Source organism: Salvelinus alpinus, chromosome 2 (assembly GCF_045679555.1).
Source record: "Salvelinus alpinus chromosome 2, SLU_Salpinus.1, whole genome shotgun sequence".
Classification (NCBI taxonomy): domain Eukaryota; kingdom Metazoa; phylum Chordata; class Actinopteri; order Salmoniformes; family Salmonidae; genus Salvelinus; species Salvelinus alpinus.
Window position 1 is genome coordinate 70,400,109 of NC_092087.1, and position 21,782 is coordinate 70,421,890.

A 21,782-nucleotide genomic window follows, 5' to 3' on the forward strand; every position below is an offset into this window, starting at 1 on the left:
CATTCAGTTCTGTATGGTCCAGTCTGACAAAAATGTATAGTGGCCAGGCACTGAAAACTGAATTTATTTCCAGTCAAAGGTCCCTCTGTGAATTTTATATGTTTAGCCACTACTCTTGCAATTACGTTAGGGGGTCCCCCTAGATTTGACTCCAAATCCAATATGGCTGCCACATTACCATTAAATGGTAGTTTTATTACCATTATATGTACATGTATTAATAACATTTTTTGTGTGCTGTGCTTATGACCTGTACTCAAGACAATTTCTACGTACTTCAACTATGTTTGGAATCCAATATGCCCACCATATACAGTCAAACACCTTTATCTGGTTATATATATATATATATTTAAAGGCAGCAGACTGCTTGTCATTCGAACACCAAGTATTCCAAGTCACGAGCCTCTTTGGGGATCAATGAGGCATCTGGGAGGCTCCAACTATAGGAAAGAGAATCTTGGACTAACAACCTCTCACTATCTCTACAACTTTCCCCCACTGTGGTATAACTTGCCCCTCCAGGATTGGGCTCTTAAGTCACCTCTTTACAGATCCGGTGCCAGGTTTGTTTCTTGGGGGGGGTTTAGTAATGAATATAGGCTACAAGATAGATAGGGTAATTCACCTATTATAAACCGTACTATGTGAATGGAGCCATACACACAGCTGTCTTACCAAAATGATGCAAACTAAATGCTGAAAGTAGTCACCTAGTTATTCATACATACAAATAAAAAGAGGGCCCAATTCTGACCTGAGTTAAGCGTGTGTAAATGGACCATAGCGGATGAAAAATATGAACACAACATGCAACAATTTTAATAAAAGGATATCAGTCATATAAGGAAATCAGTCAATTGAAATAAATGCAATAGGCAATAATCTATGGATTTCACATGACTTGGTCACAAATACCATTCAAAAAAGGTAGGGAGTATCAGTATCTGTGTGACCACATATCTCCATCACATAGAGTTGATCAGGCTATTGCTTGTAGCATGTGGAATGTTGTGGAATGATGTCCCACGCCTCTTCAATGGCTTTGTGAAGTTACTGGATATTGGCGGGAACTGGTACACGCTGTCGTTCACGTCAATCCAGAGCACCCCAAAACATGCTCACAGGGTGACATTTCTGATGAGTATGCAAGCCATTTCAGCTTCCAGGAATTGTGTAAAGATCCTTGCGACATGGCTCTGCGTTATCATGCTGAAACGTGAGGTGATGGTTGAGGATGAATGGCACATTTGTGCAGAAATTCTGACAGTTTGTGCAGTACCATGGTAGACCCAGGTACTGCACAAACTGTCAGAATTTCTGCACAAATTGTCAGAAACTGTCTCAGGGAAGCTCATCTGCGTGCTCGTCCTCACCAGGGTCTTGACATGACTGCGGTTCGGCGTCGTAACCGACTTGTGGGCCAATGCTCAGCTTCGATGGCCGCACGCTGGAGAAGTATACTCTTCATGGATGAATCCTGGTTTCAAATATACCGGGCAGGTGGCAGTCTGGGCTAGCAGTTTGCTCATGTCAACGTGGCGGTGGGGTTATGGAATAGGCAGGCATAAGCTACGAACAGAGAAAACAATTGCATTTTATTGATGGAAATTTGAATGCACAGAGATACCGTGACAAGATCCTGAGGTCCACTGTTGTGCCATTCATCCTCAACCATCACCTCATGTTTCGTACCATGGTAGACCCTCATACTTCAAGGCTAAAACCATGGTACATTTCCATGGTATAAGTGAAAGTACCATAGTAGTACCATGATATAAATGAAAGAACCGAAGGGTATTATAAGAAACTGTTTATTTGTTATTCATTATTTATTTCAAATGATCCCTTTAACAGTTACTTTAGTTAAGAACTTAGATTTGGTAGCACATTCAAGCAAAAAAAATTATAAAATTAAGCTCTATATGCTTTATTCCATGTGAAACTGTATAGTGGATATGTGACTACTTTATGAAAGTGGATACATTGATCTAGTGCAGGACTCTCCGACCAAGCTACCTGCCTGTAGGTTTTCCCCAGTTGTAACTAACCTGATTGAGCTTATCAACTAGCTAATTAGAATCAGGTGCGTTAGATTAGGGTTGGAGTGAAAACCTACAGGACAGTAGCTCTCTGGGAACAGGGTTGGAGAGCCTTGATCTAGTGGATAGGTTGTATGTTGTAAAATGATACACTTGCAAGTGTTGCAGAAAAAAGAGGAAACTCAGAACTCAGCTGTTTAGTCATTACTGATTGTGATGTAATTATTAATGTATCTTGGTTTTGACTTTTTCTTTTTACCTAGTAAGATTCCTCTTGAAAAGTTCAGTGCAGTCAAAAACTTGATTTTCCTGTGTTATATTTCCACACTAATGAGATTGGAATAATACCATGAAATTGCAAAAATGATAATGCCCTTTTAGTGTAAGAGCTGTTTGAAAAGACTTCAGCCTGTTTTGGTGGGATGGAGTTTTGGTCTGCCTGGTGACATCACCAGGTGTTTAAATTAGTTAATAAACCAATAAGAAAGAGAGATCTAAACATTTGGTTTTCAGTTGCCCCCTCCACACTCCCAGACAGTCCTAACAAAACTTTTGCTTGAGTATTGCTCTTTGCTAAGAAGCTGTTTCTTTACCATTTTAATTGAAAACAATCACAGTAAGGTACTTAATTGTTACCCAAAAATGATTTGATATTGAGATAAAAAAAACAGCTGCATTAGACCTTTAATGAAAAGCACAATATAAATAAAATGAGCATAGACTTCCACATGCAGTGCTTCCCTAAACATCTCCATTAGGTAAGGTGTTGATCATGAGTTTTATTCTCTTCACCACACAAGAACTGTGGGAGGGAGGGCGAGCTTAATTTACCATACTGTATTTTATTTTTGACATTGTGTAAATATTAATTACAAATATATATATATATATAGAAAGGCACATTGTCAAAATACAATTTGGCATGCATTTAAAAAAAACAACACAGTAAACATTCAAAAGACTTGACCCATCTTGCCTGTCTACTAACTAACAGGTCTCCATCACAGTATGAGCACCCAGCATCTCCGTCCTTTCCTAAATAAAAAGAGACCATTACTACTACATCACTGGAAGAGGAGAGGGCCCCTGTACATAAATATACATTCAAAAAAAACTTAACATGCACATACAGTTTGGTCCAACTTTAACAGTAGTCAGCTCAAGTACAGTATTGACCCAGACTCGTCCTGAGAGAGACAAACCAATCACTTCACCTTTCCCCAAACAACATGCCAAACAAGCCGTAAATGGGGGGGGGGGGGGGGTGTTTTTGGCACATTTTTGTGGAATATGCATGTCAAAACCTAATAACAACCTTCTCCGCCTCTCCTCAAAACTGAAGCACCTTCCGTTTGCATCGCCCCCCCCAGTCCTGTTTAGGTGTCTAGTGGTATGTACTCTGAAGTAAGATCATGTTGTTATCGTAAGCACGCACTTTGCATGGTTATTAAAATAGATCTTAAAAACACATGTATCCTTAAACAAGGTAATGCAGAAGCAAAGCACAAAATATTTAGGTCAATTTTTTTTTTACTTTTTAAGAATTTGAACAGGAACACAGTACAGTACCCTGTGAATCCATCGGTGGTGCAGTTCAGCTTGTTATACAGTAGATCGAGTAATGAGTGAAGCCAAACCAAAGGCGAATAATAACCCTGCAAAAACTATTCTTTCCAGTTATAAATCCAAAAACGTCATTGAACAAATGCATCGTTGGTCTTCTATCAGAGCAGAACGCAGTTTTTTTTAATGCTAGGTTTTGTTCCCAGTATGTGCCTTGTGAGTTGGGCAAGAGACAGGAACTTTGAACACTTTTCTCCATCTAGAGGTTTGGGAGATGAGGCTCATTTGGAAAGTTTGCTGATGACACGGATGAGAGCGGCATTCTCGTCCTTTAGCCTCTGGTTGTCTGCTCGGAGATCCACCAGCACCTGGAAATACACGATAAGCAGGGAGGATAGACAACATCAGGGACAAATAGATTATATATTTTTTTATCATCGTGATCAGTTGATGGAAATCTATTGGTTATTGTATTGTGTGTTACAGATAATGCAATGTAGAACAGTACAGAATAAAACCATATTCTCAGAACACATTTTTTGGGTTGTTTTACATAGTGTTTGGGGAAGATTGTCATTAATGTTTGTGTAATTTGGAGTTGGTTTGAGTACTTTTATGTGGTTAATGTTTTCAGTAGTTTACTTTTTTTGGGGGGGGGGGCAGTATGCGGTCAGTATGTTGGGTTGTTTGAAGTTGTTTTGGGTAGTTAGTAGGATCCCAAAGCACATAATCAATGCTAACAATTATGCAGGTTAATTAAAGTCTGAACAGACAAAATATGAGTTAAATAGGCTAGCCCCGGTGACGGAACAATTCCCTTATACCTTCAGCTCATCCTCCAGTTCCACTGCTTTTCTCTGGAGTGCTCTCTTCTCCTGCGAGTAAAACAGACACTGATGTTATAGCGAGTAAAACAGACACTGATGTTATAACTCACTCCCACATAGGTATGTAACCTTTACAGCTAATGACATTAGGTTATATTCCATTTGACCTCAATTGATCCAATAAATAAATAATTTCCTGAATTGGGAAGCGAAAAGTGAAATGGACCCTAAAACATGAACACAGACAGGTTAAGAGGGGACTCACAAATCTCTCCAGTTCCAACAGGGCCGGCCTCTCTGTGTTGCTCTCTTGACACTGCAATAGCGACACAGACACAGTTACAACAGGGCCAATGATTGACATGCACAGCTCAACACAGAAGCGGAGCAGTATAAATTCCAACACATTCTGTGTGCTATAATCTGGAATCCATCTTTGTGTTCCTACAATACTGTGTATTATTTGTCTTACACAACGTAACTTCTCTCCACATTGTCAGAGGCGGACACAGAACACCGCCAGGTCCCGCCACATGACCAGCGACAGCACTTCTAGGATCTGCCTCCCTGACAGAGTCCCAATACTCTTCGTCTCCCTCCTTCCCAATGCTATGTGAATCTAACATATTGAAATGGGATACCTTGAACCATGGTCATCAACATCCAGACAGGATCATATCCTCACCTGTCGGAGTCTCTCCAGCTCCACTTTGCTCTGGCTGAGCAGCAGCGCCGTCTCCTGCAGCTTGTCTCTGAGCAGGCTGTTCTCCTGCAGCACCGACCTGTACAGCTAGGGGGCGACATAAATACGGATTCGGTCATAGCCTAGCCTCTGCAGTTCTAAATACATTCAGTTGACGCGGTTTAAACTCCTATTACCCAGCTAGTCAGCTGCATCCATTCATTCCCCTCAGAGCATGTTATTCTCTCACTTATTAAAACCGTAGCTTCCATCTTTCAAGAGCCTGAAGAATGTGTGTATTTAAAAATCACTGGGAGTTGTCAACAATACCATTTTGTACTCTGGTGAAGAATCTCCCAACTGAGGCTCACTGCAAAGATAGACATAGAGTACATGATTTACGCAATGCAAAATAAGTTTAGTAATTCAGTATACTGTAGTATAGAAATGAAAAAACACTTACCTGGGTGAACTATGACGGTGGTTTTCATCCTGTTGGGCTTCATCCATTGCATCCAAATGTTCATTCTTGTAAAAAAAAAAAAAATAGATACAGTGTATAATGAACATTGTAACAAATACCACATTGACAATGGTAAGTTTGACATTGACCACTAATATTTTACCAGGCATTGTAATACAAGACCACTTTTGTGACAAACCATCAGATTCCAACATTTTGTGTGTGTGTGTGGGGGGGGGTTCCTATATTTCAGGAAAAAATGCAGTCAAAATAGAGAAATGTAGCAATTACACAACTGAAAAAGGGGAAAAATAACATTTCAGGTGGGGTATGGAGTTCCTGTTCTAAGTATGAGGTTACATCATACTGTTGCATTTCCTCTTTGTCTTTGTAGGACATAACATTTATTTTGTACTTGTGGCATGTTGGAAGTGGACAAGAAAGAGTGATATTGGTTGATAGTCAAATTAAAGTTCAATCGGTTTATACAAAGAGGAAATGGTCAAAGACATCAATAGCTCTAGCACGAATACTAAGAATATGTATGAAGGGGTTCCTCTGCCTACCCCTAGTTGAACCACCCCGGTGGAGCGTCTCTCTCTCCTTCCCTTCCGTCGGTCCCTCACTCCTAGCCGCGTCTCTCCCTCGGACCCGACCTCCTTCACTGGGTCAGTGTCTACAATACAATAGGAACAGAATGACATTGATAGATCAAAGGCATTCAACAGCACGGCTCTAAACTCACTTTTTCCACCGGTGGCACAATTCTTCCTGTTGACGGCACCAGCACATGATATGGTCGCACCAATTTTTTGACGCTGCGTGCTGATAATGACCTGACCGGTGTCTCATAATGTGCCTGCATTCCATACAGAACCAGGCTAATAATGACTAGCCGTCTCTTACATTAGCATGCCCTTGCAGGGTTTGACATTCAGATGAATTTGCCAGTGGCACACTGGGCCAATGCCAACTGAAAGTTACTGGCCCGAATGAAAAGAATGCTGGCCAAGGAAAGCAGATGATGCGCGCCTCAATTAAAATGTTTAATTTGCAGGCTGCGTAAGTAGCCTATAGCAGGGCTCTCCAACCCTGTTCCTAGTGAGATACCGTTCTGTAGGTTTTCGCTCCAACACCAATCTAGCGCAACTGATTCTAATAATTAGCTGGTTGATAAGTTGAATCAGGAAAGTTACAACTGGGGTTGAAATGAAAACCTCCAGGAACAAGGTTGGAAAGCCCTGGCCTATAATGACCTACCCTCCATTAAAAAAATAATAATCTTTGAGCAATCTTAAAAAGGGTGTTATTGCTAGCGATTGTAGGGCCCGTTAAAATATATGTTTTAGTTTCCCTCAGGATTTCACTCGCAAAAATCACATTTTTGGGGTTGAAAAACTCCTCAAATTTGATGTTCTGTGTCCACAATAAATGCTTAAACCACATCGGGAGAACACTTCTGAGATCTGGGAACAATAAAAAACTAAATTAGAGGGTGTAGTTGCCCTTCAATTCAAGTGTGCGACTAGCAAGAGGCCATTGTGTTCGGCTAGCGGTGTTTTTGTACTGTACAATGTAGGCTACATGTGATGGCACAGTTTGATGAACAAATGCCTTGCAATTGTTACAAATCATCAAGATATCATTTGGCCAGGTATTTAATTGGAAAGGTTTTTCGGGAAAGCCTTTAGGAATGTTCATTCAAACAGCGCATGACTCAATTTTGCTTTGCAAAGATTAAACCAAGACTTCGGACCAAACTTTATGAATACCTGGTCTGCATACCCATTGTTCCATACCTTTATAATAATTTTTAAAAAGCCGAAAATTGTGAACCAAAAAGTAACGTGAAAAAAACACTGGCACCCTAGCGTCCAATTAAAACTGTGTGTTGCACTGCCAAGTCAAACGGTCGCAAATACGTGTTTTGGTTGCAATTTTGAGCCCTTAACAGACACCAAGGCTAGAGGATGCATTTGATATTGCCAACTTGATGTTTTCATGACACTAAAATACTTTTTAACTAGGATTCATAATCCTGTCTTCCTGAATGGCATTACTATTAATAAATGAAAACGGCACATTTTTTCCCACCACAGTCCCACTCACCTCTCTCAGCAGGTGTTATGGTGACTATAGGGCTGACATGCAGGATGTTGCTAGGCGGTGGATCAGCTGGCTTGGCTACGCTCTTCTCTGCCTCCTTCAAGTCAGTGAGCGTCACACCCTGTCACAGGAAACAAGCAAAAAAATAATGTTTATTATTTATGCTGAAAGGTGGTCAGTTAAGGTGACAAGATCCATTTGAAGTCCTCTGTAAGAGACGTAAAGAGATGGTTTATTGTGGCCAGTACCTGTGTGGAGCGGCGAGACTGGCGCATGAGGCGTGATCGTGCTTTCCTCTGAGACTCAGACTCCTCGTCTCTTACAGGGGCCTGGAACCTGAGGGGCAAACATCCACACAGCTCCATTAGAACCCGTAGATTCACAATGCTCCAAAAGAACACATAAATTCAGCTCTATTAGAACCCTTAGATTCAAAGCCGTAACCAGGGTTGGGGTTTTAGTGAGGATTTTTTTCTCGCATTTATATACAATTAAATAAACTTTAAAATGCTATTTGGAGAACAGTAAAAACGACCCCAGCCATTATCACCTTGGCTGCTGTAGGTTTATTCACCTCAGTCGCTCTACAAACACAAAGCCTATTAGCTATACACAACTGTAATGTTATACCCCTGAAAGTGGGGAATTATCAGAAATGATCCACACTAACAAGTAGCATCAGAAAATGTTCAGTTAGTTGTAATGATGAATTGCATAAAATAATCAACTCTATACATAGATATCCATTTTATCAAATGATGTAGCGTTCACATTTCTTTCCCAAGGCATTACTAATCAAGCTCCGCACAAACAGACATCAATGGAGCACACAGATGATCGTTTTATCACATTCACATGAATGATTAGCATATTAACTTACGATTCTGTATTAGCATCAGTGATGTAGTGGTAAAAAAGGTGGGTAATGGGTAAACTATAAACTCCAGAAACTATAAACTCCAGATCAAGACTAACAAGAGCGTTGGGTCAGTAACCGAAATGTCGCTGGTTCGAAGAACAGATCCACACAGCTCCATTAGAACCCTTGGATTCAGAATGCTCCAAAATAACACATCCACACAGCTCCATAAAAGCACATCCACTGAATTTACAGCAGAAGACACACACTCCTCTACTAAAACACATTGATAGTGCTTGAACAACTGCCGGTGTGTTGAGTCTTTCATTCATTAGCTCTCATCATCACTTCCTTCTTATGTGCCACACCCGGCCTCCTGCTACACCAACTATTCACGTATCTTTCCTATAGTTGTGCCAGGCCACGAAGCTTTAATGTGTGTTTACTGTGTGTCGTGTGGCTCTTACTTCCGTCTGTCTGGGTTGGTGTTGTTGGGACTATCAGCCAGGGGGTCTTTCCTCTGGGGGGTGGGCTGGACCCGGGCTGTACGACTGGCTCTGTCCTGGTCCCGCTCCTCCACATCCTTCTCCTCTGGAGTCTGCTGAACCACGGGCAAGACAGGACCACGTTGATACAGAGAAATAACAACATTTCTCTTGACAGTAATCGAGTCACTGTTGCTAGGCTGATGATTCACATTTTTCTTTGACGTTCAAATGGAAAGGAGTGAACATCAACAGCTAAGATAGGAAATAAGGAATAACTACGTGTGTAAAGCACGACAGGCCCAGGTAGACTACGCAACATCTACAGTACAGCTTAAGATGCATCGAGACATGTCTTACCTTTTCAGCAGGGCTGACGGTGGAGGTGACACTCCCTGTGTCTGGACTGGATAGAGTGGAGCCTTCTAGGAAAGACAGACAGGAGGTGTACTCTGGTCAGTGGGTAATCATGAATGGGTATTCAAAATGTCTGTGTGTGTGAGATCAGACATATTTTATACCAGGGCTGCTCTCTCTCTCCTCGCTGAGCTCCAGGCCTTCAGACCTCCTCTCTTTAGACTGGTCCTGCACGTTCATCTTCTCCCTACTGCTCATCCTGCACACGGAGGTCCTGAAACACACACACAGATGATTACTATCAGCATTTCACAGAAATAGGCGGCATTAAGATTCTTTACCCTTCTCCCAAAGTGTGCTCTCGTTCACTCCCCTCCGTGCATTGAAAAGCTTTGGATTGGTGCATACATGGGAGATAATGCTCGAAAAGTAGCCATGAAATTCATTGCAGGAACGCATCCAGTTCTGACACTGTCCAACAGAATCCCTGCTATTATTTATAAGGAAGATGCCTTTTTCATAGTCAGCCATCTTTGTAAAATAACAGTCAATGAAGAACTATCCAACTGAATCTCATCTACATTTCTAATGAAGACAAAACCATCATTCTGCATGAAAATAATATATATATATTTGATACTTGAGGCCAAGCCCACCACATTTACTCCAACTAAAGCCTAACTGCAAAATAAATACTACAGATCAGAAGAGGAAAAGAAACAGGAGAAAATAAGATGCAGTAATAATAAGGCATATCCTGACCTCCGTTGTTTGTTATCAGATGCAGTAATAATAAGGCATATCCTGACCTCCGTTGTTTGTTATCAGATGCAGTAATAATAAGGCATATCCTGACCTCCGTTGTTTGTTATCAGATGCAGTAATAATAAGGCATATCCTGACCTCCGTTGTTTGTTATCAGATGCAGTAATAATAAGGCATATCCTGACCTCCGTTGTTTGTTATCAGATGCAGTAATAATAAGGCATATCCTGACCTCCGTTGTTTGTTATCAGATGCAGTAATAATAAGGCATATACTAACCTCCGTCATTTGTTATCAGATGCAGTAATAATAAGGCATATCCTGACCTCCGTTGTTTGTTATCAGATGCAGTAGTAATAAGGCATATACTGACCTCCGTCGTTTGTTATCAGCTTTTGCAGCAGTAGAGCCTGCAGGGTTCTGTCTGTCCATGATGGACTGCTCATTACGCCACTGTGAAGGGACACTCGGTCATCAGTGACAAAAATATGACCACTGTCATTAGATAACGCATATAATAATAATATTGCAAGGCAAATATAGTAGCAAGAGTCATGACAGCGTCACTCATCAGTAAGAGAAACATAGGAAGACTGCCTTTTGCAGAACAGCCCAATATTACATGGCAAATATGGCAACAAGTCAAATTATACTATTCGGAAAATGTGTGAAATCTACAATGAATATTTCCCAATCAGGCAGTTTTGTATTGGCCATCTAGAGAAATATTTTGCACACATGAACAGTGACAAAAAAACGGAAGTCTCACGTTGGCTTGTTTCTGTGACAGCTCCTCCAGCAGTGACACAACACTCTCGTCAGCGACATCAAACGGAGTCTGACCCTGCGGGGTTGACGTTACAAAATGAAAATAGAGCACAAAGGAAGCAGCAAGACATTTTGTGGCATCACACTTCCTACCAAATGACGAAGCTATATTAGCCTAGCATTTCAAAAAGTATTAACAAATATTACAGAGACCTGGTATACAAGCAGTCGACAATATTTCCCAGTACATTGAGTGTCTTGAGGAGGACGGGCTCACTGTAATTAGCTGGAATAGAATAAATGGAACAGTAATCAAACATACTGAAATCACGTTCGTCTCCGTTCCATTAATTCCATTCCAGTCATTACAATGAGCTCGTCTTCCTATAGCTCCTCCCACCAGCCTCCACTGGTATACATGTGTATGGCTCTAGTCTGTCTGTCGGTCTCACCCCATTGCTGCAGGCCTCCATGTCGCAGAGCTGTTCAGCCAGTATCCTGCAGGCATCTCCCTGCCCCCAGTGTGACGCTGCGTGGAGAGGTGTCCAGCCATCACAGTCCATCTCTGACACGTCCAGACCACACTGGCATAGCAGTCTGAACCACAACAACACCAGAATGGCTTAGCACAGAGAGCAAAGCAGAAAGCCTATTCAATTCATTTTGTCTCTTTGTTTTTTAACAATGCACTGCTTTTCCATAAACTCAAGAGTTATTGAGCTTGTCAGAGTGGCTGTGAGGGAGAAACAAGAAAAATTGGGGTTTTGAGAGAATTGGGACACGGTCATGGACACTCACTTGATGGCTTCCAGGTAGCCCTTGGCTGCAGCCACATGCAGGGGAGTAGCCCCAGTTTTGGGGTGGCGTAGTTCTGAGGGAGGCCCCTCTGTCAGCCAGGCTCTGGCATCTTTCATGATCTGCTCCTCCTCCACCCGCTTAGCTGCCTCTACGTCCACACCTGAGACAAGAGACGGGAATGAAATGTATAATCAACAACTGAACAAGAATGTTGAAAATGTGGTAGTCATTAAGCTTTTTCCTGTCTCAACTCCATTGAAAAAGGGGGAGCCTTATTCTTGTTTAGCTCGATATGGAACGTGGCAGCATCACAAGCCAAAAATTGGCTAAGAGTGTGCCCTGGCTTCCCTTCCTTCTCAGTACCTAAGTAAGTCTTTATAAATCAGACACCACAACACGTATCACCCTGAATCTCTCCTTTGTTTCATTTACATTTTACATTTAAGTCATTTAGCAGACGCTCTTATCCAGAGCGACTTACAAATTGGTGCATTCACCTTATGATATCCAGTGGAACAACCACTTTACAATAGTGCATCTAACTCTTTTAAGGGGGGGGGGGGGGTTAGAAGGATTACTTTATCCTATCCTAGGTATTCCTTAAAGAGGTGGGGTTTCAGGTGTCTCCGGAAGGTGGTGATTGACTCCGCTGACCTGGCGTCGTGAGGGAGTTTGTTCCACCATTGGGGTGCCAGAGCAGCGAACAGTTTTGACTGGGCTGAGCGGGAACTGTACTTCCTCAGAGGTAGGGAGGCGAGCAGGCCAGAGGTGGATGAACGCAGTGCCCTTGTTTGGGTGTAGGGCCTGATCAGAGCCTGAAGGTACGGGGGTGCCGTTCCCCTCACAGCTCCGTAGGCAAGCACCATGGTCTTGTAGCGGATGCGAGCTTCAACTGGAAGCCAGTGGAGAGAGCGGAGGAGCGGGGTGACGTGAGAGAACTTGGGAAAGTTGAACACCAGACGGGCTGCGGCGTTCTGGATGTTTCCTCCCTGTGTTGGTAGTACAGTACTTGCCTTGTCTCACTGTGTATTGGTGCAGGAGCGACTCAGTGGCCTCGTCTTCAGCTATATCTAGGGGGACGTCGCCATCGCAGTTCACAGCAGTGAGAGACGCACCCTGCTGTAAAAGGAAACTGATATAGAAAGAGAGTTTGAAACCATCCACAAGAGAGAAACAGGCCACATAACCAAGAGTAAACAAAAAGCAGTTGGCCAGCTTCACAGGCCCTGCTGTACCAGACAACAATACAGCATTGTTGAATGGAGAAACATTGGCACAGGGAGGCTAAGGCTACAAAACCAGGTTAACTCAATTGCAACGACTGCCCAACACTATAACAGAGGAATGTAGAACGCTTTCATAGGTAGCCCCTATTCTATTGCCTGATGTTGAAGTGATATAGTGTACTGTACATACTCAGTGATCTCCAGGTTCCCACAGGTGGCTGCCACATGCAGCGGAGTCCAGCCCTCACTGTCCACCTGGTTTATGTTGGCACCCTGAGCCAGGAGAAAGACCATCACCTCCATGCTCCCATCTATACAAGCCTACAGTGAATGAGGAGAGAGGATGATGATATTCATAGCTCCAGTATGACTATAGGTTGTAGAGTCAATACACAGACACTAGATTCTACTCATTTACCACAAGTCCTTACCTGGTGAAGAGCTGTGATTCCGTCAGCATTGGCACAATTCACAACCTCTCCCTGATAGTCTCCATTTTTGCCTTCCGTCTCTCTTTCCTCTTTCAGCATCTCCTGGGCCTCATCTGTGTCACCACTGGCACAAGCTGCCAGGAACTCTGCAGCAGTATCAAACCGCACTCGCCTCCTATAGTTGAGGTCATCATTTAGTGACATTATTCAGGATATTAAAGTTAATATTTTACCAGCACTCCATGGCAGCTACTCAAACCTCATTATTTGCATACATGAAAGGCAGATCATATTCCCCTCCTCCAAATAGTCTATGTTATACCCAGTGGTTGTCAACAACAGTGGTGGTCTGTAACTAACTAGATATGTAGTTAGCTAACTTAACTATGTTGCTGGCTGACTAGTTAACTGCCTGCTAGCTTTCCAAAATGACTAGCCAGACAATGTGGGTGTGTTAGCTACATATCCTGTCGAATACTGTAGAGAACTGTTCTAAATCTACTACTAGACAGTAGACAAGCACATACGAATGTGCCATTGTTGTGATTACAGACATAGCTAGTTAGCGAGATAAACATTCAAGTCTCAGCAAAGCTAGCTAGCAAGTGCCTAGCCCACGCACAGCATTCCTGAATAGCATCCGGTATAGTACTACCTAGCTAGCGAGAATCTTGCTAGCTGGTTAGCTAGTAATACATCATTCTGACAATACAGTACCTTCGTTTGGGTAGAATACTATGGGCTTCCCCGGTGGTCAATCCGCTTCCCTCCACATCCCGAGAATGGTCATTTGAAACGGCGTTGTTCACGGCCTCCGAGCCGCCTGCATCCTCGACATTGCCCCGCCACCTTCGCCTGGGCACAGCCGGTTCTCTGTCGGTGCTTGAACCGGACCAGCGCTTCAATTGTTCCTGCCGTTTATCCTTTGCTGTGTCCCCCATTATTATCCGACGAGGACTTTATTCAATAAAATATATATTCGATAGAAAAAACACACCCTCCATGTGTATAGTTTCACTTCCTTATTCAAAACACTGGGTGTGAAGCCAAAGATGGTGCATAAATGAAGATGTCCCACTCAGGCCGTTAACCATTGAAAAAAATTGTTACAGTTCCGGTCTGCTTAAGGAGCGGCTCTCCCATAGATGGGTTAGCTGACAACGAAAACGATGCGCACGCTTCAATCGAGGCAAAAGTCTGTGTGTTGTTGTGATTCTGGATGGCCAGATAGCAACAATGACAAGAAGCTGCCATGTTGGGGAATCGTAGGTGGCTCATTTCAGCTAGTTTAATCTTGTTATTGATACCATGTATTGTGTTGGGGTGTTTAGACTGATGCAATGTCTATGCTAATGTGACAAAAATTGACTAGCTAATTAACGAACAATGTAACTATGTATTTGAGAGACAAGTGCTCATTGTGCAAATGTATTTATGTTTTCAATAAACATTGGAGACAAAATATAGTTTACATGTTGTCAACAATCTAAGCCAACCCTGTCTGTTTTGCCCAATAGTCCGCTACAGTGGGCGGGTCATAATACCTATAAAACCTAGCGGTAAAACATGGAAATAACTCCATACACTTTTCACGTTGGGAATTTTACAAACACTTTAAATTAAGTGTGTGTTTGGTGTAGGCTTACCTTGCTGTGACGTTTTGACAGCCGTTTAAATCTCTCTCAGACAAGGTGAGTTTTATCAATATATTTGCCTCAATTTACTCTCACATTCGAAACGCTAATTACCAACATAGAAGACCTCAGCAAGCGCAATCAGAGACCTGTATCCAATCCAAGATGATTCCATGTGCTGTATTTAAATTAATTGAATAAAGTGTAGAAATTATTCTGTCCCCTTTCTCTGTCTTAGTTAGCGACTGACTACACTTTAACTAGCTAGTTAGCAAAGCAGTAGATTAGAAGATATGTTTGTATTACTTTGCCTAGATAATTGTTCAGCTAGCAGAGCAGTAGATCATAAAATAATTTTGTATTACTTAGCCTAGATAATTGTTTGTACAGTATGTCGACTGTGGTGTCTATTTCAGACCTTATGGCATTTTTAAAGGATAAGCATAAGAGCATTAAAAAGGCAGAAGACCACTATAAACTTGGCCATGAGGAGAAGTACAGCCAGAGTGACGGGCAATTTACCGGTTTGGTCAGGGCCATGAGGGATAGTTTATCCTGTGTCAGTGAGTTAAAAAATACAATGTTTTATACTGCTGTCAACATTCTACAGGGAAGAGCTACTTTATCAATTATACAGTGCATTCGGAAAGTATTCAGACCTCTAGACTTTTCCCACATTTTGTAACATTACAGCCATATTCTAAAATGAATTTAATCAATGTTTTTCATCATCAATCTACACACTACCCCATAATGACAAAGTGAAAACAGTTTTTTAGACATTTTGGCACATTTATAAAACAGAAACCTTATTTACATAAGTATTCAGACCCTTTGCTAAGAGACTAGAAATGTATCTCGGGTGCATCCTGTTCCATTGATCATCCTTGAAATGTTTCTACAACTTGATTAGAGTTCACCTGTGGTAAATTCAATTGATTGTACATGATTTGGAAAGGTACACGCCTGTCTATATAAGGTCCCACAGTTGCCAGTGCATGTCCTAGAGCTGGCCGCCCCGGCCAAACTGAGCAATCTGGGGAGAAGGGCCTTGGTCAGGGAGGTGAGCAAGAACCCAATGGTCACTCTGACAAAGCTCCAGAGTTCCTCTGTGGTGATGGGAGAACCTTCCAGAAGGACCATCATCTCTGCAGCACTCCACCAATCAGGCCTTTATGGTAGTGGCCAGACTGAAGCCACTCCTCAGTAAAAGGCATATGACAGCCTGCTTGGAGTTTGCCAAAAGGCACCTAAAGACTCTGACCACAAGAAACAAGATTCTCTAGTCTGATGAAACCAAGATTGGACTCTTTAGCCTGAATGCCAAGCGTCACGTCTGGAGGAAACCTGGCAGCATCCCTAGGGTGAAGCATGGTGGTGGCAGGATCATGCTGTGGGGATGGTTTTCAGCGGCAGGGACTGTGAGACTAGTCAGGATCGAGGGAAAGATGAACGGAGCAAAGTACAGAGATTGTTGATGAAAACCTGCTCCAGAGCGCTCAGGACCTCAGACTGAAGAAACAGTTGAATCAATTTTATAGTAAGGCTATAACGTAACAAAATGTGGGAAAAAATCAAGGGCTCTGAATCCGTTCCGAATGCACTGTATAATCATTCATCAGATATGATATATTTTAGTTTCATAACCAATCTTGAAAGGCTTTACTTATTCGGAGTGGTACATGCATTGTCTTGATTTATAGGATCCTTCCCACTATTTGATTGATGTGTCAAGTGTTATCAATTAAATGTTTAATGAAAAACTGCACTTGTCATGTTAAAATGACAGTTAAATATTCTACAGCTGTAATGTCATCAATCAAATCAAACTTTACTCATGAACATCCACAATGGATCAAATTTAATGGTGAAAAAACTATTGGAACCATTTCCCTGTTTGACCACTAGGTTTTATGGGTATTATGACAACTCCACTGTGTCCCACAGTGGACCTGTCATTGTACCCATAAAACCATTGTGGATTTGAGAAACACTTCAAAAAATGGCTGTGTTTCGTGTAGACTTACACTGGCGTGATGTTTTGAAAACGGTGCAAATCTCTCTTGGACAAGGTGACTTTTATCAATATATACACATGTATTTTCCCGCCAAAAATGAAATGCTAATCTGAAATCATACAGAACTACAAATGTCTGTCTCAAGCTTCACATCTCACCAGGTCCATGATGATCTGAATCTCTGGATTAACTGCTAAATTTAGTAAATCATAAATTGGTTCAAGTTATTTAAATGGACAATTCTGTGAACTGTCTTCTTGGGAAAGTTTTTCATAAAAAAATGCCTGTTATCTAGCTAGGTAGCTCATGGTTGGTTGGTTAATTAGTTAGCAACATTAGACTGCTATTCGCCATCTAGCCAGGCTATTTGCCTAGCCTTTTAAATGCATGAGAAATTCCTAAAAACAAGTTTCTTTCTTTGGCTTTTATAAACCAACAGTCTAGCATGGTAGCTAACTTGGGGAAGCTATGGCTAGGTGTTCTAGATAATCAAATACAAATGTATTTGTCACATACACGTGTTTAGCAGATGTTAATGCGAGTGTAGCGAAATGCTTGTGCTTTTAGTTCCGACAGTGCAGTAATATCTAACAATTCCCCAACAACTACCTAATACACAAATCTACAGGGGAGAATAAGAATATGTATATGGATGAGTGATGGCCGAGTGGCATAGGCAAGGTGCAATAGATGGTATAAAATATAGTATATACATGTGATATGAGTAATGTAAGATATGTAAACATTATTAAAGTGGCATTATTTAGAGTGCATTGTATAAAGTGACTAGTGATCCATTTATTAAAGTGGCCAGTGATTGGGTCTCAATGTAGGCAGCAGCCTCTCTGAGTTAGTGATTGCTGTTTAGCAGTCTGATGGCCTTGAGATAGAAGCTGTTCTTTAGTCTCTCGGTCCCAGCTTTGATGCACCTGTACTGACCTCGCCTTCTGGATGGTAGCGGTGTGAACAGGCAGTGGTTCGGGTGGTTGATGTCCTTAATTATCTTTTTGGCCTTCCTGTGACATCGGGTGCTGTAGGTGTCATGGGTAGGTAGTTTGCCTCGGTGATGCGTTGTGCAGACTGCACCACCCTCTGGAGAGCCTTGCAGTTGCCGTACCAGGCTGTGATACAGCCCGACAGACTGCTCTCGATTGTGCATCTGTAAACGTTTGTCAGGGTTTTGGGTGACAAGCCAAATTTCTTCAGCCTCCTGAGGTTGAAGAGGCACTTGCGCCTTCTTCACCACACTGTCTGTGTGGGTGGACCATTTCAGTTTGTCTGTGATGTGTATACCGAGGAACTTAACTTTCCATCTTCTCCACTGCTGTCCCTTTGATGCAGATAGGGGGCTGCTCCCTCTGCTGTTTCCTGAAGTCCACGATCATCTCCTTTGTTTTGTTGATGTTGTGTGAGACGTTGTTTTCCTGACACCACACTCCGAGTGCCCTCACCTCCTCCCTGTAGGCTGTCTCGTTGTTGTTGGTAATCAAGCCCACTACTGTTGTGTCGTCTGGAAACTTGATGATTGAGTTGGGGGCGTGCGTGGCCACACAGTCGTGGGTGAACAGGGAGTACAGGAGGGGGCTGAGCATCCACCCTTGTGGGGCCCCAGTGTTGAGGGTCAGCGAAGTGGAGATGTTGTTTCCTACCTTCACCACCTGGGGGCGGACCGTCAAAGTCCAGGATCCAATTGCACAGGGTGGGGTTGAGACCCAGGGCCTCAAGCTTGATGATGAGCTTGGAGGGTACTATGGTGTTGAAAGCTGAGCTGTAGTCAAATCAAATCAAATCAAATCAAATTTTATTAGTCACATACACATGGTTAGCAGATGTTAATGCGAGTGTAGCGAAATGCTTGTGCTTCTAGTTCCGACAATGCAGTAATAACCAACAAGTAATCTAACCTAACAATTCCACAACTACTACCTTATACACACACACAAGTGTAAAGGGATAAAGAATATGTACATAAAGATATATGAATGAGTGGTGGTACAGAACGGCATGGCAAGATGCAGTAGATGGTATAGAGTACGGTATATACATATGAGATGAGTACTGTAGGGTATGTAAACATAAAGTGGCATAGTTTAAAGTGGCTAGTGGTACATGTATTACATAAAGATGGCAAGATGCAGTAGATGATATAGAGTACAGTATATACATATGAGATGGGTAATGTAGGGTGGCTTAGCAGTTCAGACGTCTTTTTCTGTTCCGTATTGTTCGTGTCCTGTATATATATATATTTACACCTTTCTTCGCATATCTTTTATCTATTTTATTATCCAAGAACTCAACTACAAAAGCTTTCCTGCAAAAGCTTTCCTGCAACCCGCTTCACCAATTACAAAAAGTATTACTTACCTCAATCTGAAAATCCATCGTGGAAGCTAGCCAGGGGCTAATTCAGAAGCTAGCCTGAAAGCTTAACCAGAAGCTACTCCGATAGCTAGCCAGAAGCTAATCTGTAGCTGCCCCGAAATTAGCCGGTTTGCTGGCTAGCGTTGGTGTTTCAGCTGCCCACGTTTAGTGGTCATCAGCTATTCCTTTAGCTCGATAATCTACCGGCACTTTTGTGCAACGCGACTCGGACCGGAGCATTCCGGGACTCTTTTTTTCTCTCAGTTTCCCCGGATTCCAGCCGCAGGCTCTGGACACTTGTACCTTGATTTCGCAGCTAGCTAGCTGCAAACCGTGTGACTATTGGCTTACGTCGACCCCGGAGCAAACTCTAATCATTCTGGAGCTAGCCAGCTGAGGAGTTCCATCACCATCCGGACCCGTTTCTTTTGTTGCTGCTGCAGATACGGAACCCCACCGGGCCTTCACGACTGACTGCCGCGACTGACTGCCGACGTTATCTGCCCGAGGGATTTATCCAACTGGCACCTCCGTCCCGACGTTACCTGAACGCTCATCTGAGGCCCGCTAATCGTTAGCTGTCTTATCGGCTGCTATTTGAACAAGTATATTGGACAACTATTATTATTATTATTATTTATTTATTTTATTTTTTCCTTGGGTCACTATATCTATTTTGCCAATTTGGATTGATCCCCTCTACCACACGGAACCCCACTACACGGAACCCCACTAACCTACCGACGGAAACGCACGAGGTATCTACAAACAGACCTCCATCCTATGCTGCTACCGATAGCCATATACCCGGCCAGCTGTCTGGATCGCCACGACCCCAACCAACCTCTACTCACTGGACCCTTATTGATCACTCGATTAGCATGCCTCTCCTTAATGTAAATATGCCTTGTCCATTGCTGTTCTGGTTAGTGTTTATTGGCTTATTTCACTGTAGAGATTCTAGCCCTGCTCTCTATACCATATCCAACCTCTCAGTTCCACCACCCACATATGCGATGACATCACCTGGTTTCAATGATGTTTCTAGAGACAATATCTCTCTCATCATCACTCAATACCTAGGTTTACCTCCACTGTATTCACATCCTACCATACCTTTGTCTGTACATTATTCCTTTAAACTATTTTATCGCCCCCAGAAACCTCCTTTTACTCTCTGCTCTAGTAGCTCTAGGCGACCAATTCTCATAGCTTTTAGCCGTACCCTTATCCTACTCCTCCTCTGTTCCTCTGGTGATGTAGAGGTGAATCCAGGCCCTGCAGTACCTGGCTCCACTCCTATTCCCCAGGCGCTCTCTTTTGATGACTTCTGTAACCGTAATAGCCTTGGCTTCATGCATGTTAACATTAGAAGCCTCCTCCCTAAGTTTGTTTTGTTCACTGCTTTAGCACACTCTGCCAACCCGGATGTTTTAGCCGTGTCTGAATCCTGGCTTAGAAAGACCACCAAAAATTCAGACATTTTCATCCCCAATTACAAGATTTTCAGACAAGATAGAACGGCCAAAGGGGGCGGTGTTGCAATCTACTGCAAAGACTGCCTGCAGAGTTCTGTTATACTATCCAGGTCTGTTCCCAAACAATTTGAACTTCTACTTTTAAAAATCCACCTCTCTAAAAACAAGTCTCTCACCGTTGCCGCCTGCTATAGACCACCCTCTGCCCCCAGCTGTGCTCTGGACACTATATGTGAACTGATTGCCCCCCATCTATCTTCAGAGCTCGTGCTGCTAGGCGACCTAAATTTGAACATGCTCAACACCCCAGCCACCCTACAATCTAAGCTTGATGCCCTCAATCTCACACAAATTATAAATGAACCTACCAGGTACCACCCCAATTCCGTAAACACGGGTACCCTCATAGATATCATCCTAACAAACTTGCCCTCCAAATACACCTCTGCTGTTTTCAACCAAGATCTCAGCGATCACTGCCTCATTGCCTGCATCCGTAATGGGTCAGCGGTCAAACGACCTCCACTCATCACTGTCAAACGCTCCCTGAAACACTTCAGCGAGCAGGCCTTTCTAATCGACCTGGCCGGGGTATCCTGGAAGGATATTGATCTCATCCCGTCAGTAGAGGATGCCTGGTCATTTTTTAAAAATGCCTTCCTCACCATCTTGAATAAGCATGCCCCATTCAAGAAATTTAGAACCAGGAACAGATATAGCCCTTGGTTCTCTCCTGACCTGACTGCCCTTAACCAACAGAAAAACATCCTATGGCGTTCTGCATTAGCATCGAACAGCCCCCGTGATATGCAACTTTTCAGGGAAGCCAGAAACCAATATACACAGGCAGTTAGAACAGCCAAGGCTAGCTATTTCAAGCAGAAATTTGCTTCCTGCAACACAAATTCAAAAAAGT

The 21,782-nt window shown here is 42.7% G+C and overlaps 2 protein-coding genes across 5 annotated transcripts in view; one reads left to right on the forward strand and one right to left on the reverse strand.

Moving 5' to 3' along the window:
- Positions 1-2,864: 2,864 nt before the first annotated feature.
- On the reverse strand, positions 2,865-14,440 carry LOC139567580 (protein phosphatase 1 regulatory subunit 12C-like). Of its 4 annotated transcripts, none has more exons than XM_071388945.1 (20): positions 14,090-14,440; positions 13,373-13,547; positions 13,132-13,262; positions 12,729-12,847; positions 11,716-11,875; positions 11,370-11,514; positions 10,919-10,993; positions 10,523-10,602; positions 9,549-9,658; positions 9,388-9,449; positions 9,010-9,140; positions 7,932-8,019; positions 7,687-7,804; positions 6,144-6,253; positions 5,578-5,642; positions 5,445-5,484; positions 5,118-5,222; positions 4,698-4,748; positions 4,430-4,480; positions 2,865-3,973 (listed from the first exon to the last, which is right to left on the reverse strand). In XM_071388945.1, exons 1-20 carry the CDS (start codon positions 14,311-14,313, stop codon positions 3,887-3,889), a joined length of 2,127 nt encoding a protein of 708 aa, XP_071245046.1. In that variant the 5' UTR covers positions 14,314-14,440; the 3' UTR covers positions 2,865-3,886. The 4 variants fall into 4 exon arrangements, with proteins under 4 accessions (XP_071245046.1, XP_071245045.1, XP_071245044.1 ...); XM_071388944.1 differs by having other exon boundaries at positions 9,010-9,143; positions 14,090-14,439; XM_071388943.1 differs by having other exon boundaries at positions 9,388-9,452; positions 14,090-14,439.
- A 491-nt stretch (positions 14,441-14,931) lies between these two features.
- LOC139567581 (nicotinate-nucleotide pyrophosphorylase [carboxylating]-like) overlaps positions 14,932-21,782 on the forward strand; it is a 31,324-nt gene continuing 24,473 nt past the window's right edge. Inside the window, exon 1 of the mRNA XM_071388947.1 lies at positions 14,932-15,063. The gene's annotated coding sequence lies outside the window, so the exon portion shown is untranslated. The remainder of the gene's footprint in view (positions 15,064-21,782) is intronic.

Excerpts from the sequence above, each read along its gene's own strand:
- LOC139567580 (XM_071388942.1), bottom strand. The coding sequence starts at position 14,313 with ATGGGGGACACAGCAAAGGATAAACGGCAGGAACAATTGAAGCGCTGG. Across the intron at positions 11,515-11,715 it reads GGCTACCTGGAAGCCATCAA|ACTGCTATGCCAGTGTGGTC; the intron begins GTGAGTGTCCAT and ends GTTGTGGTTCAG. Across the intron at positions 4,749-5,117 it reads AGCTGGAGAGACTCCGACAG|TGTCAAGAGAGCAACACAGA; the intron begins GTGAGGATATGA and ends TCGCTATTGCAG.